This window comes from Poecilia latipinna, unplaced genomic scaffold (genome assembly GCF_001443285.1).
Source record: "Poecilia latipinna isolate Pla-1442-1.1 unplaced genomic scaffold, P_latipinna-1.0 Scaffold15, whole genome shotgun sequence".
Lineage (NCBI taxonomy): Eukaryota > Metazoa > Chordata > Actinopteri > Cyprinodontiformes > Poeciliidae > Poecilia > Poecilia latipinna.
This window is the reverse complement of record NW_015112631.1, coordinates 313,900-325,249: the sequence shown is the minus strand read 5'-3', so window position 1 is coordinate 325,249 and position 11,350 is coordinate 313,900. Positions and strand designations below refer to the sequence as shown.

General features: G+C 37.4%; 3 protein-coding genes across 3 annotated transcripts in view; 2 read left to right on the top strand and 1 right to left on the bottom strand.

Annotated features, from left to right (window-relative positions):
• The window catches only part of cldnj (claudin j), a 48,871-nt gene extending 48,208 nt beyond the window's left edge, over window positions 1-663 (bottom strand). Inside the window, exons 1-2 of the mRNA XM_015032716.1 lie at window positions 436-663; window positions 278-351 (exon numbers count right to left, since the gene is read on the bottom strand). The gene's annotated coding sequence lies outside the window, so the exon portion shown is untranslated. The remainder of the gene's footprint in view (window positions 1-277; window positions 352-435) is intronic.
• Window positions 664-3,228: 2,565 nt separating this feature from the next.
• LOC106947640 (claudin-4-like) lies at window positions 3,229-4,113 on the top strand. The gene has a single exon (XM_015032787.1). It carries the CDS (start codon window positions 3,374-3,376, stop codon window positions 4,016-4,018), a length of 645 nt encoding a protein of 214 aa, XP_014888273.1. The 5' UTR covers window positions 3,229-3,373; the 3' UTR covers window positions 4,019-4,113.
• A 3,206-nt stretch (window positions 4,114-7,319) lies between these two features.
• Window positions 7,320-8,518, top strand: LOC106947623 (claudin-3-like). Its single transcript, XM_015032764.1, has one exon. It carries the CDS (start codon window positions 7,746-7,748, stop codon window positions 8,388-8,390), a length of 645 nt encoding a protein of 214 aa, XP_014888250.1. The 5' UTR covers window positions 7,320-7,745; the 3' UTR covers window positions 8,391-8,518.
• The last annotated feature ends 2,832 nt before the right edge of the window (window positions 8,519-11,350 follow it).

The window sequence follows — 11,350 nt, the reverse complement described above, 5'->3', positions numbered from 1 at the left end:
CAACTGTTAGTAACGAATTAAAAGTAGTACATAATTTAATCAATATCTTAAATAAAAAATATATTAAAGATCTGCTTACATAAGCAAATCTGCGTAAGCCTACTATTAATCCCCTTCCGCATTTGTCATGCCAACAACAGTTGCATTTAGCTAATTCCGAATTAGCTTATTTGGAAATAAGATAATTTAGCTTATTTGCAATTAGCTAAATCCAACTCAACTTAGTTATTGGTTATTATAATCAGCAAATAATATAAAACTTTAAAATATTACTCACTTAGTTAGGTGTACACAAATTCCCGAACTTTCCAATGCCACGGCCCCCTGAACAGCATTAGCTTCTGGCCATTACTACAAAACAGGTGAAGAAACATCGACTTTTAGAATGATATTGTCTCAATTTTAGTCACTATTTAGTAATTATTAGTCGTTTACCTTCTGATTTTTGTAGCCTTCCATAGCAGGGCTTCTGACGCTTCCTTTTGTCCTTTTCTTGACAGAAACCTTTCGTTTCGCGCTAGCTGTGCTAGCTTGAGGAACTAGCATTGGATTTGACAGCCAGTCAGAACGAAGAGCATAGCAAATAACAGTTCAAGAAGTTATAATAATCTGTCATTTTAATAATGATTAAAAAAGATTAAGTTTTATGATGAAAAAGAAGTTGTTTTTATCTGTGGCTCTGTGGGTTGAGTAGTCATCTTGTGATCGGAAGGTTGTAGGTTCGAGTCCAGTTTCCTCCTGCCACATGTTGATGCGACTCTGACCCCAAACTGCTTACTGAGCTGCGTATCGGTGTAGAAATGTGTGTGTTAATGGGTGAAGGTGACTCTCACGTAAAGCGCTTTGAGTAGACAAAATGATTGGAAAAGCGCTATAAGTTCTGTCCATTTAAGAAATTTGTTTGGTTTCAACGTTTTTATTTTTCTACCCGGTACGACCTCTCTGGAAAGTCCCTTAACATTTTGGGCTTTTGGTTCTGTTATTTTCTTGTATTGACTATTTATTTTCCCTTATCCAAGTTTATTTACTGCAAAAACACAAAATCTTACCAAGTATTTATGGTCTACTTTCTAGTAGAAATATCTTAGTACACTTTAAGTAAGACAAAACTAATTTACAATTAACTTTTCAGCAATATATAGGATAGTGTTTTAATAGTTCCTTAATGTTAATTTTAAAAAGTACTAGTTCCCCTGGAAGATTATTTAATTCAGAACAAGACAGTTTTCCCTTGTTATGAGTGAAATAATCTACATGTGAAGCCAGCTTTTTTCATCAATATTAAAGAATTGTTGACTTAAAACAAGCTTTTCAGTCAACAATTAAAAAATTGTTGACTGAAAAGTTCATTGTAGGTTAGTTTTGTCTATATTTTAAGTGTACTGAGAAACTAGACCAAAAATACTGTGCAATATGTTAAGTTTATGTTTAGTTTTGGATTTGTTCTTTTGCATTTATCTTCCTGTTTGACTTTATTTCTTCTGTTAGTTGAAGTTGCTCCTTCTTGTTGAGTATTAGATGCGTTTGTTGGATTTAGTATTTATTTCTGTTATTAATGTTTAGGCTCCGTCTTTGTTCTGTCTCACTCGTTTACTCCCCTTCAGCTGCTCATCATTTTCTTATCAGTCTAACTCACTTCCCTCCTTTTGACTGAAACTTGCGGAGCATTTTTGAAACTAGCAGACTCAAAAGTTTCACCTGTGAAGGGGAAAGTGATAAGCCCATCCCCCAACTATGTGCACACACAGAGTTTCATCAGCCTCCTCCACCACACCGGCTCATTCTCTATTTGCAGTTCTTGTCCTTGGAATCCTCCAGACCCACGTCGGTGTGGAGTTATGGGACTTGTACTTATTTAGCTTTTTGGCATTTTGTAGGTTTCGGATGCGTCACCATTATAGTTTATTCACAGAATGTTTACCAGACTTTTTGTCTTGGTGTGTAGTTTTTAGTTATTTTATATTGTGTGTTGTTTTTCATTGTGATTGATTGCTTGTCATTGTTAGTTGCTTATTGCAATTTGCAATTTAGTTCTTTGCTGCTGTGACATGAATTTTCCCCATGGTGTCTATATGTCTGGGTCTCTACTGCTTCTAAAAATACCCAGATGTTTTTGGCAATAAGTTCATCTTTTTTGGAGTTTCAAAAATAAGTCATTTCAAAAGCCTTCTCAATATAATGGGGAAAATGAGCAGGCACTGCCTGTTACCTAGCAACCCCACAAACTCAGTCCGTTACCTAGCAACCCAAGCAGAGCTCTAGCACTTTTGATTAACTGGTTTTACTGCCGTACGCTACAAAAACAAAACTTACCAAGTATTTTTGTCTAGTTTTTAGTGCAAATGTCTTAATACACTTGAAATAAGACAAAACTAATTACAAGTAAGTTTGAAGCTTGATACAGGAGCTTGTTTTAAGTCAAAAATGATGAAAAAGTACGACTTCTATGGGCAGATTTTTTCACTTAACATTTGAAAAATACATGAAATTAGTATTTTTTTTTAATCAATTTTTCAGCATTGTTGAATTGAAACAAGCTCCTGTATTTTTCTGAAAGCTACTTGTAAGTAGTTTGTCTTTGTTCAAGTGCACTAAAATATTTCCACAGAAATAGACCAAAAACACTTGGTAAGATCTTGTATTTTTGGAGTGTGCGCCCTGTACAATGGCTGCTGGAAAAGACAAGTGTTTTGTTGTTGACTTACAATCCACAAACCACTTGCTGCATTCTTGTTGGTTGTGCAGGAGGTTCCACCAATGCTTCTCAAAGATGTATGGTTGTATAATTACGTATCTGTTCGCAGCCATTTTCAAATGCAAGTGTAAACATTGAGTTGGGGGCGTGGCCAGGAGAAATATATTCTAAATTAAAGTCACAGAGGCCCTAAAACAGCTCAAAGTACTCTGAAATGAGCAGACTAAAATCACATCATCGTCTCAGAATGAGATAATGAGAATGTTTTGTTTTTCTCAAAGACCTGACCTGACCTGTTCTAGGAAGCGTATTAGGTCACCTTTAAGATGACTGAATGTGCTTCTCAGCAGCAGCAGAGGCTTTTAGTTTGCTGCCTACTTTCAGTCATTCATTCTCTGTTAGGTTTTAACCACTCTCCACCTGCTTACTCCCCTCACCCAAACAGGTGGGAGAGCTACTGGCTCTGTGGGAGTTGAATGATTAAACTGGAGCTGTTTACATTCCAAGGCCGAGCTTTCCACTGTTCAAACGAGAGAGAATTTGAATTCTCCAATAATCAAGAGGTTCCGCCTTCGATTCCTCCCTCTAAGCAACCTGCTGCTTATCTGGAAGTTCAACCTGCTGGACGCTCACTCGATCCGTCAGTGGGTGCTGATCGTGGAGGGGATTTCTTCAGACATGCCGTCAGCGGGATTTGAGATACTAGGCGTGACTCTGGCTCTGCTGGGATGGATCTCCGCCATCGTTTCCTGCGCTCTGCCCATGTGGAGAGTGTCGGCGTTCATCGGGGTGAACATCGTGACGGCGCAGACCATCTGGGAGGGCATCTGGATGAGCTGCGTGGTCCAGAGCACCGGACAGATGCAGTGCAAGGTGTACGACTCCATGCTGGCTCTGAGCGCCGACCTTCAGGCCGCCCGCGCCCTCACCGTCATCTCCATTGTGTTGGGGGTTCTGGGACTCCTGATGTCCGTCATGGGGGCAAAGTGCACCAACTGCGTGGACGAAGAGGCGGCTAAAGCGCGGGTGATGATCACCTCCGGAGGGGCTTTTGTTCTGGCCTCCCTCACCCAGATAATCCCCGTGTCCTGGTCCGCTCACACCATCATCATGGAGTTCTACAGTCTGGCCATACCAGAGGCGCAGAAGAGGGAGATCGGTGCTGCTCTGTATTTGGGTTGGGCCGCCGCCGCCTTCCTGCTCATCGGAGGCGGCATCCTGTCCTCCAGCTGCCCTCGGGGGCCGGAGAAAAGGTACAGAACGCCGTACTCCCAAACCAGATCGGTGGTACCGAGCGGCTATGACAGGAGAGACTACGTCTGAAGCAACATCTGCTCCGCTCTCACGCGCCGACCAACATCTACCAACTCATCAAAGACTCCGGAAGCAGAACTGAAAAGGACAAAAACATCTAAAAACTGAAAAAACACAAAACCTTACCAAGTATTTTTGTCTAGTTTCTAGTGCAAATATCTAAAACTAACTTTTCACCAAGATATAAGAGCTGTAAATAATTCCTTAATATTGGTTTTAAAAAGGTTTAGTTTCATTTAAATTACAACATGGGGACATAAGTGAAATAATCTGCCAGTGGAAGTGGAGCTTTTCATCAAGATTAAGGAATTATTGACTTAAATCAAACTATTTCTTGCTGAAAAATTACTTTCATGTTACTTTTGCCTTATTTTAAGTGTACTAGAAAATTTCCACTAGAAATTAAGCTAAAAATACTTGGGTATATTTTGTATTTTTGCTTTTCAAACTTTGTTTTTCACTTACTCACAGTGGGTCAAGTAGTTTTTGCCACTAAAGTTATTTTTATTTGCCAAGAAAAACCATAAAAATGAAACTTTCTCTCTGTTCAGTAAAAATCCTGCACCATAGTTTTAGTTTTCTTTCTTACGTTTCTGTGTTACATTGGAAGCACTGAGTAAATATTGTGAGTTGCATATGGTAGAATTAGTGATTTCATTAGTTTCTTTTAAAGTAGTTTAGAACGTTTGTTAATGTTTTGCATCCAAAAGAAAACAAAAAAATTACATTTTTAATGAGCTCATCTGGAATGTCTGCATTTTTAAATGTTGTTGGCTTAATGAAGTGCTGTTGGAGAATAATCCTAAGTATCTGTAATGTTTTAAGGAGTTGATTGATGTTCTTAATTTGGTTTGTATTTCAGTAGAAATATTTTACATGTTGCACTTATTGCCCTTTTTATATGTAAAACATGCATTTTTGAGCCCAAATCAATCCTTTATGGTGGCTCTACTTATTTTACATTTAAAATCGATTGTAGAAATTTGTAGTTTTACTTACCACAATTCTAAACAATAAAGAACTTTGAATAAATAATTGTTGCGTAAATGTATCAATGCTCCAGTTTGATCAGGAGGAAATGCTGATTGGAAAACCACCAAACCAGATAAGCTTGTCATAAGACTGCAGTGCAGTAATTCTTGTTGCTAAATGCTAGAGCTAAAAACTAACTGAGCAGCAGAGAACATTTAAATATATTAGTTATATTTTTATTGTACTAAAGATGTAAGATACCCGGAAATCCAAACTGCTTGGCAAACCCTTTAAACAACAACATTATTCTAGAGTTAAATCTTTTAAATGAAAGGTTTTAGTTTTCTCAAGTTGTCCTCTGGAATTGTAATTTTATGTTTAATAATTTAAACATAAAATAATTAAACATAATTGTAATAATTATGTTTAATAACTATTAAACATAATTATCTTGCCCTACAAGCTGAAATGTTGGTGGCTATGCAGCAAAAAGGTCTGCACTGCAAAATCTCAAAATCTTACCAAGTAATTTTGGTTTAAAACTTAAACATCTTAGTACATTTGAAATAAGACTAAACTAAAAGTCTTAGTTTCATTGGCAGATTATTTCATTTATACCAGGGGAAAAAAATCTTTTTAAGTAAAATAATCTACCAGTGGAACTAGAACTTTTTCCAGAGTTAAAAATCAGAGGAAATAACTTTATTTTGCATTATTTTGACGCAGCTGCTTCGAAAAGGTAAAAGGAGAAGTGAATTTCTTTCTGCAAGCCCAGACCTACAGTGAGGGATGTCCACCTTCCTCATCCATGAGTTGACTTTGTGATAACTGGTCAGGAGGCAGCCATCTTGTTTGGTTTCAGTCAGCAGAGGGAGGCTGAGGAACGGCGGCATTCCTCTGGAAACTGTCCAGACTCCAGAGAAGCTCTGGATACAGATACTAACTTCACTTCAGCTGCAGGAATCTGATGTTTTCTTTACTGAAGTGAATTATAAAACTGTTCATAGTTTTCAATATTAAAACTGCAAACTTTCACGTGTTTTTTTACAGTTCAGTGTAAAAGACTTCAATAAAATAGAAAGACTGAAACCTTAAATAGAAACAACAAAGAACAACAATTTGTACGTCTTGCCCTAGTTTCTCAATTCTGACTCATGTCTTGACTTTGACTAGACCATTCTAACTGATAAGTCATTACATTGAATCCCTGGAGCCCACACTGCAAAGACAGAAAATTGCATTAAGTATTTTTGGTCTAGTTTCCAGAACAAATATCTTAGTACAATAGAAGTTTGAGAAAAAGGGGGAAAAAAACTTACAAGTAACTTTTCAGCAAAATATATGATGGTTCTATGTCAACAATTCTTTAATATAGCTTTAAAAAGTACCAGATTCACTCTAAAATTATTTCACTCTTAAAATGTTCCCCCCATTTTTCTTGAAGTAAAAATCTGCCATAAATCTTTCATTAATATTAAGGAAAATTACTAACTTAAAACAAGTTTCTTTATTATGCTGAAAAGTCACTTACAAGTTAGATTTGTTTTATTTCAAGTGTACTAAAGTAGTAAAACCAAACCAACAATATAAGACTTTGTGTTTTTGCAGTGTACCAAAGTAATTTGTAGCAAGAAAGATGAAAAGTTTGAAGTAAGCAACGATTTTATCAACAAATTAGTCTGAAAGATCTCAGACTTGAGCACTTTATAGGAACCTTTTTCTATTTCTGTGAACAAAATCTGCATGCAAAATGTCTTTGGGTACAAAAAGACGTGTTTCACTGCAAAAATACAAAATCTCACCAAGTATTTTTGGTTTAGTTTCTAGTACAAATGTCTTTGTACACTTGAAATACAACAAACCTAACTTACCAGTAAGTTTTCAGCAAGATACAGTAGCTTGTTTAAAGTAAATAAATCCTTAATATTGATTAAAAAAAGTTCTACTTCCACCAGTAGAATGTTCCACTGCGTGTTGCCTAGCAACCCCAGCCAAGCCCAGCCCGTTACCTAGCAACTCAGTTCTAGTTCCTCCAGCAGATTATTTCACTCATAACATGGGAAAAATGTTTTGTTATAAGTAAAATAATCTTCCAGTGGAACTAGTACTTTTTTTAAAAAGCGTTTTTGAATTTGAATTATTATTGCAGTTGCTGAAAAGTTCCTTATTTCACTTGTGCTACAATATTTCCACTACAAACTGATCAAAAATAAGGTTTTGTGTTTTTCATTTGAAAAACATTTTAGTCTGGTTTCTAGTGCAAATATCTAACTTACCAATATGTCTTCAGCAAGATATAGGAGCTTGTTCTAAATCAATAAAACGCTCTAGTTCCACTGGCAGTTTATTTCACTTTTAAGTAAAAGAATCTGCCAGTGGAACTACAACCTTTTCATCAGTATTAAGTAGTTATTGGCTTAGAAAAAGCTCCTATTTTGCTGAAAAGCCACTTCTAAATCAGTTTTGTTTTATTTTAAGTGTATGAAGATATTTTAACTAAAACTAGGCCAAAAACTCTTGTTGAGACGTGTTTTTGCAGTGTACGGCCTTTCGGCTGTAAAGAGCCTCTTTGTGGCCCTGTAAGCCGATAGCAGAGAGTCCTGAGAGTCCCCAGGTCCTTCCTCTCCTCCTAGTGATGTCACCTCCATCCCAGACTCCTCCCCTGCTCCAACCCACTGGTATAAAACGGATACTTTACCAGTCCAGGTAACAGATCATCACACACACACTCACTAACACTAACTGGGCGACATCAGCAGCCAGTATGTCTATAGGACTGGAGCTGATTGGCATCTCCCTGTGCATCCTGGGATGGATCATCGCCATCGTGGCGTGCGCCCTGCCCATGTGGCGGGTGACGGCGTTCATCGGCAGCAACATCGTGACGGCGCAGATCATCTGGGAGGGCCTGTGGATGAGCTGCGTGGTGCAGAGCACCGGCCAGATGCAGTGCAAGGTGTACGACTCCATGCTGGCGCTGTCGCCGGACCTCCAGGCGGCCCGCGCGCTCACCGTCATCTCCATCCTGCTGGCCATCCTGGCCGTGCTGGTGGCCATCGCCGGGGCAAAGTGCACCAACTGCATCGAGGACGAGGCCTCCAAGGCCAAGGTGATCATCGTATCCGGGGTGCTATTCATCGTTTCTGGCGCCATGGAGCTCATCCCCGTTTCCTGGTCGGCCCACACCATCATCAGGGACTTCTACAACCCGCTGCTGACCGACGCCCAGCGGCGGGAGCTGGGGGCGGCGCTGTACGTCGGCTGGGGCGCCGCTGCTCTCCTGGTGCTCGGAGGAGGACTTCTCTGCTGCTCCTGTCCGCCTCGGGAGACACGGTACAACAGCTCCAGGATGGCGTACTCAGCCCGGTCCGTGGGCGGCCCGGTTTTAGAGAGGAAGGACTACGTATGAGAGCAGGTCAAACATGACCGGATCCCACAGGAACACTGAGTCCGGAGGGGAAGGGACTTGAAGAAAACAAGAGTTTCACTGCAAAAACAAAACTTTACCAAGAGTTTTTTCTGCAAATATCCTCCTGACAAAAGACAAAACTAACAAGTAACTCTTCAGCAGCTTGTTTTAAGTCAATATTGCTTAAATACTGATTTAAAAAAAATACTAGTTCCTCTTTACAGCAAGACATTTTTCCCCAAACGTTAAAAAAAAATCTACCAGTGGAACTACACTGCAAAAACACAAAATCTTACCAAGTATTTTTTTTGTCTAGTTTCTAGTGCAAATATCTCAGTACACTTAAAATAGAACAAAACTAACTCAAGTGATTTTTCTGGAGCTTGTTTTACTAAATAATTTCAATGGAAAATGTACTGGCAGATGATATAACTTATAACACTGTGGAAAATATCTTGTTATAAGTGAAATAATTTGGCAGTGATAATAAAATATTGGTTCAGAACAAACTCCTATATCTTACTAATAAATTACTTGTAAGTTAGTTTAGTCTTATTTCAAGTGTAATAATTTATTTGCACTAGAAACTAGATTTTAAAAAGCACTAGCTCTGCTAGTACCAGAAAAACATTCTTCCATAAGTACAAAATATAAAACAATTAATTAAATTATTTCTTCAAAATAATATTAAAAGTTTCCATCGAAGCAGATTGCACCAAGTCATTGATTTTCAGCATTTAATTGATCAATATTAAGGAATTAATTACTTAAAACAAGCTCCTATATCTTACTGAAAAGTTACTTGAAAGTTAGTTTTGTCTATTTTAAGTGTAATAAGATATTTGCTAAAATCTGGGAAAAAAATACTTGGTGAAATTTAGTGTTTTTATAGTGTTGAAACTGTTTATACGAATAGCACGTTTATTCAAATTTCTTTGTGCACTGTCATTTTAAGAGCCTTTCACTGTAAAAATCAGTTCCTTTTATAAGATTGTAGCTTTTTAATGTTTGCAACTGAAAACTGATGTCTGATTTTTATCACCAAAACCCACTTTAAATAAAAACACGGATGAATTTCCAGTAAACGGAGCCCCAGAGTTGTAAATACCAGCAGTAGAAACAAACACAGATAATAACTGTATTCAACACAACTGCTGGTTTGTTGTGGTGAAGAGAGATTATGGTGTTTCGAGACATTACGTATTAATTTACAGTGAATCACCTTGAGGTCTTAGACACTCACTCCTGTGATGTTTATGTTGGGTTTTTTTTATAAAAGTGTCTCTAGCTGCTTATTTGTCTGGTTTTGTGTTAAAAGTTGAAGCTTTCTGCAGCGAGTCCAGGTGAGAAAATGACCTCAGCGTTTTTCAGAGATGATGGAGCATGCGCCGAAGCTTCGTAAGACAAAACCTCGACATTCAATCCCCGAGGACGGCGTTACGTCAAGGTGGCAACGCGGCTGTTAGCGATTAGCCACAAGATTGGTTTTACAGGCCGGGGTGAGAAGGAGGAGCACAAAGGGAGGCGAGTCGAGTTACTCAAACTTTTTACACTGAAGCTTCAGTTTTCAGATGTGGACACATTTTAAATTGTTGCAGAATGGTTTCAGAGGCAGAGAAATGAAAAATTGATGAGCATTTCACAGTAAATATGGGAGAGGTGCTTGATTCCATATCAGGTTACTCATATCGGTGTGACCGCCACCAGAGGGGAGGTTACAGTAACTACAGATTAGGAGACATTTTACTGTAACAAACTGCACAGCAGGGGGCAGGGAGGCTATTGTTCACAATCTGAATTAGCAATAATCCTGCAAATTCCTGCGATTTCTGATAAACATAAGGCTTAAATCTAATAATAGAACAAAAATAAACCACTGGCCTGCTTTCCACCAGGGGTAAAAATAATAAACCGATTAATATTTTTAAATAGAGATATAATAACAAATCCAGGTTTTACAATATTTTTTCATGGCATAATTGCATTAAAAGACATGACAGCATATTAGGGTGATGCTAAGAAAAATAAAATAAAAAGTCATAATTTTATAAGAATAACCATGATAGTGGTAATGTGAGAATAAGGTCACACTTCAAAAATAAAGTCAAAATTGCAACTTTATTGTCGTAATTTTATTTTTTATTAATTTATTTTTCTTAGTATGGCCCTTATACTTTATCAGCAACATGTTTTTAAATCTATTTTTCTTGTCATTGGGTTGAAAACTGTGACTCTAATATTCTCCAGAAAAATCAACAACCCATTAAAGAAAATTTATTCATCCTCTTTTTGCATTTGTTTTTGAAAATGTTCCATTTTATTTTAAAACACAGAAATCTAAATAAAATAGTGGTTATGTAAGAATGACAATGCATTTCCTGCAGTAGATGTTCAACAAAATGATAAATTGTTCTAAATAAGTTTCATTAAGCCGAACTAAGGGCAAAAATGGCTCTTTGGTTTGTAAAGGTTTCATGTTTCTGAAATAAACCAACACAACTATTGTGTTAAAACAACTGCACTCCAAAAACACAAAATCTTACCAAGTACTTTTGTCTAGTTTTTATAGCAAATATCTTAGTACACTTGAAATTTAAGGAAAACAACTTAGTAACTTTTTAGCGAAATGTAGTAGCTTGTTTTAAGTCAATAATTCCTTAATATTGATGACAAAGTTGAAATATTGTAGCACACATGAAATAAGGAACTTTTCAGCAACATGGGAGCTTCTTTTAACTCAATAATTTCTTAATATTGATTAAATTCATAATTCAACTTGAAAAATAAGTTTTCAGAAAAGTTACACTGGCAGGTCATTTCACTTATAACAAAACATTTTTCCTGTAAGTGGAATAATCTGCCAGTGGAACTAGAACTGAGTTGCTAGGTAACGGCCTTGGCTTGGCTGGGGTTGCTAGGTAACGGGGGAATGGAATATTCTACTAGTGGAATTAGAACTT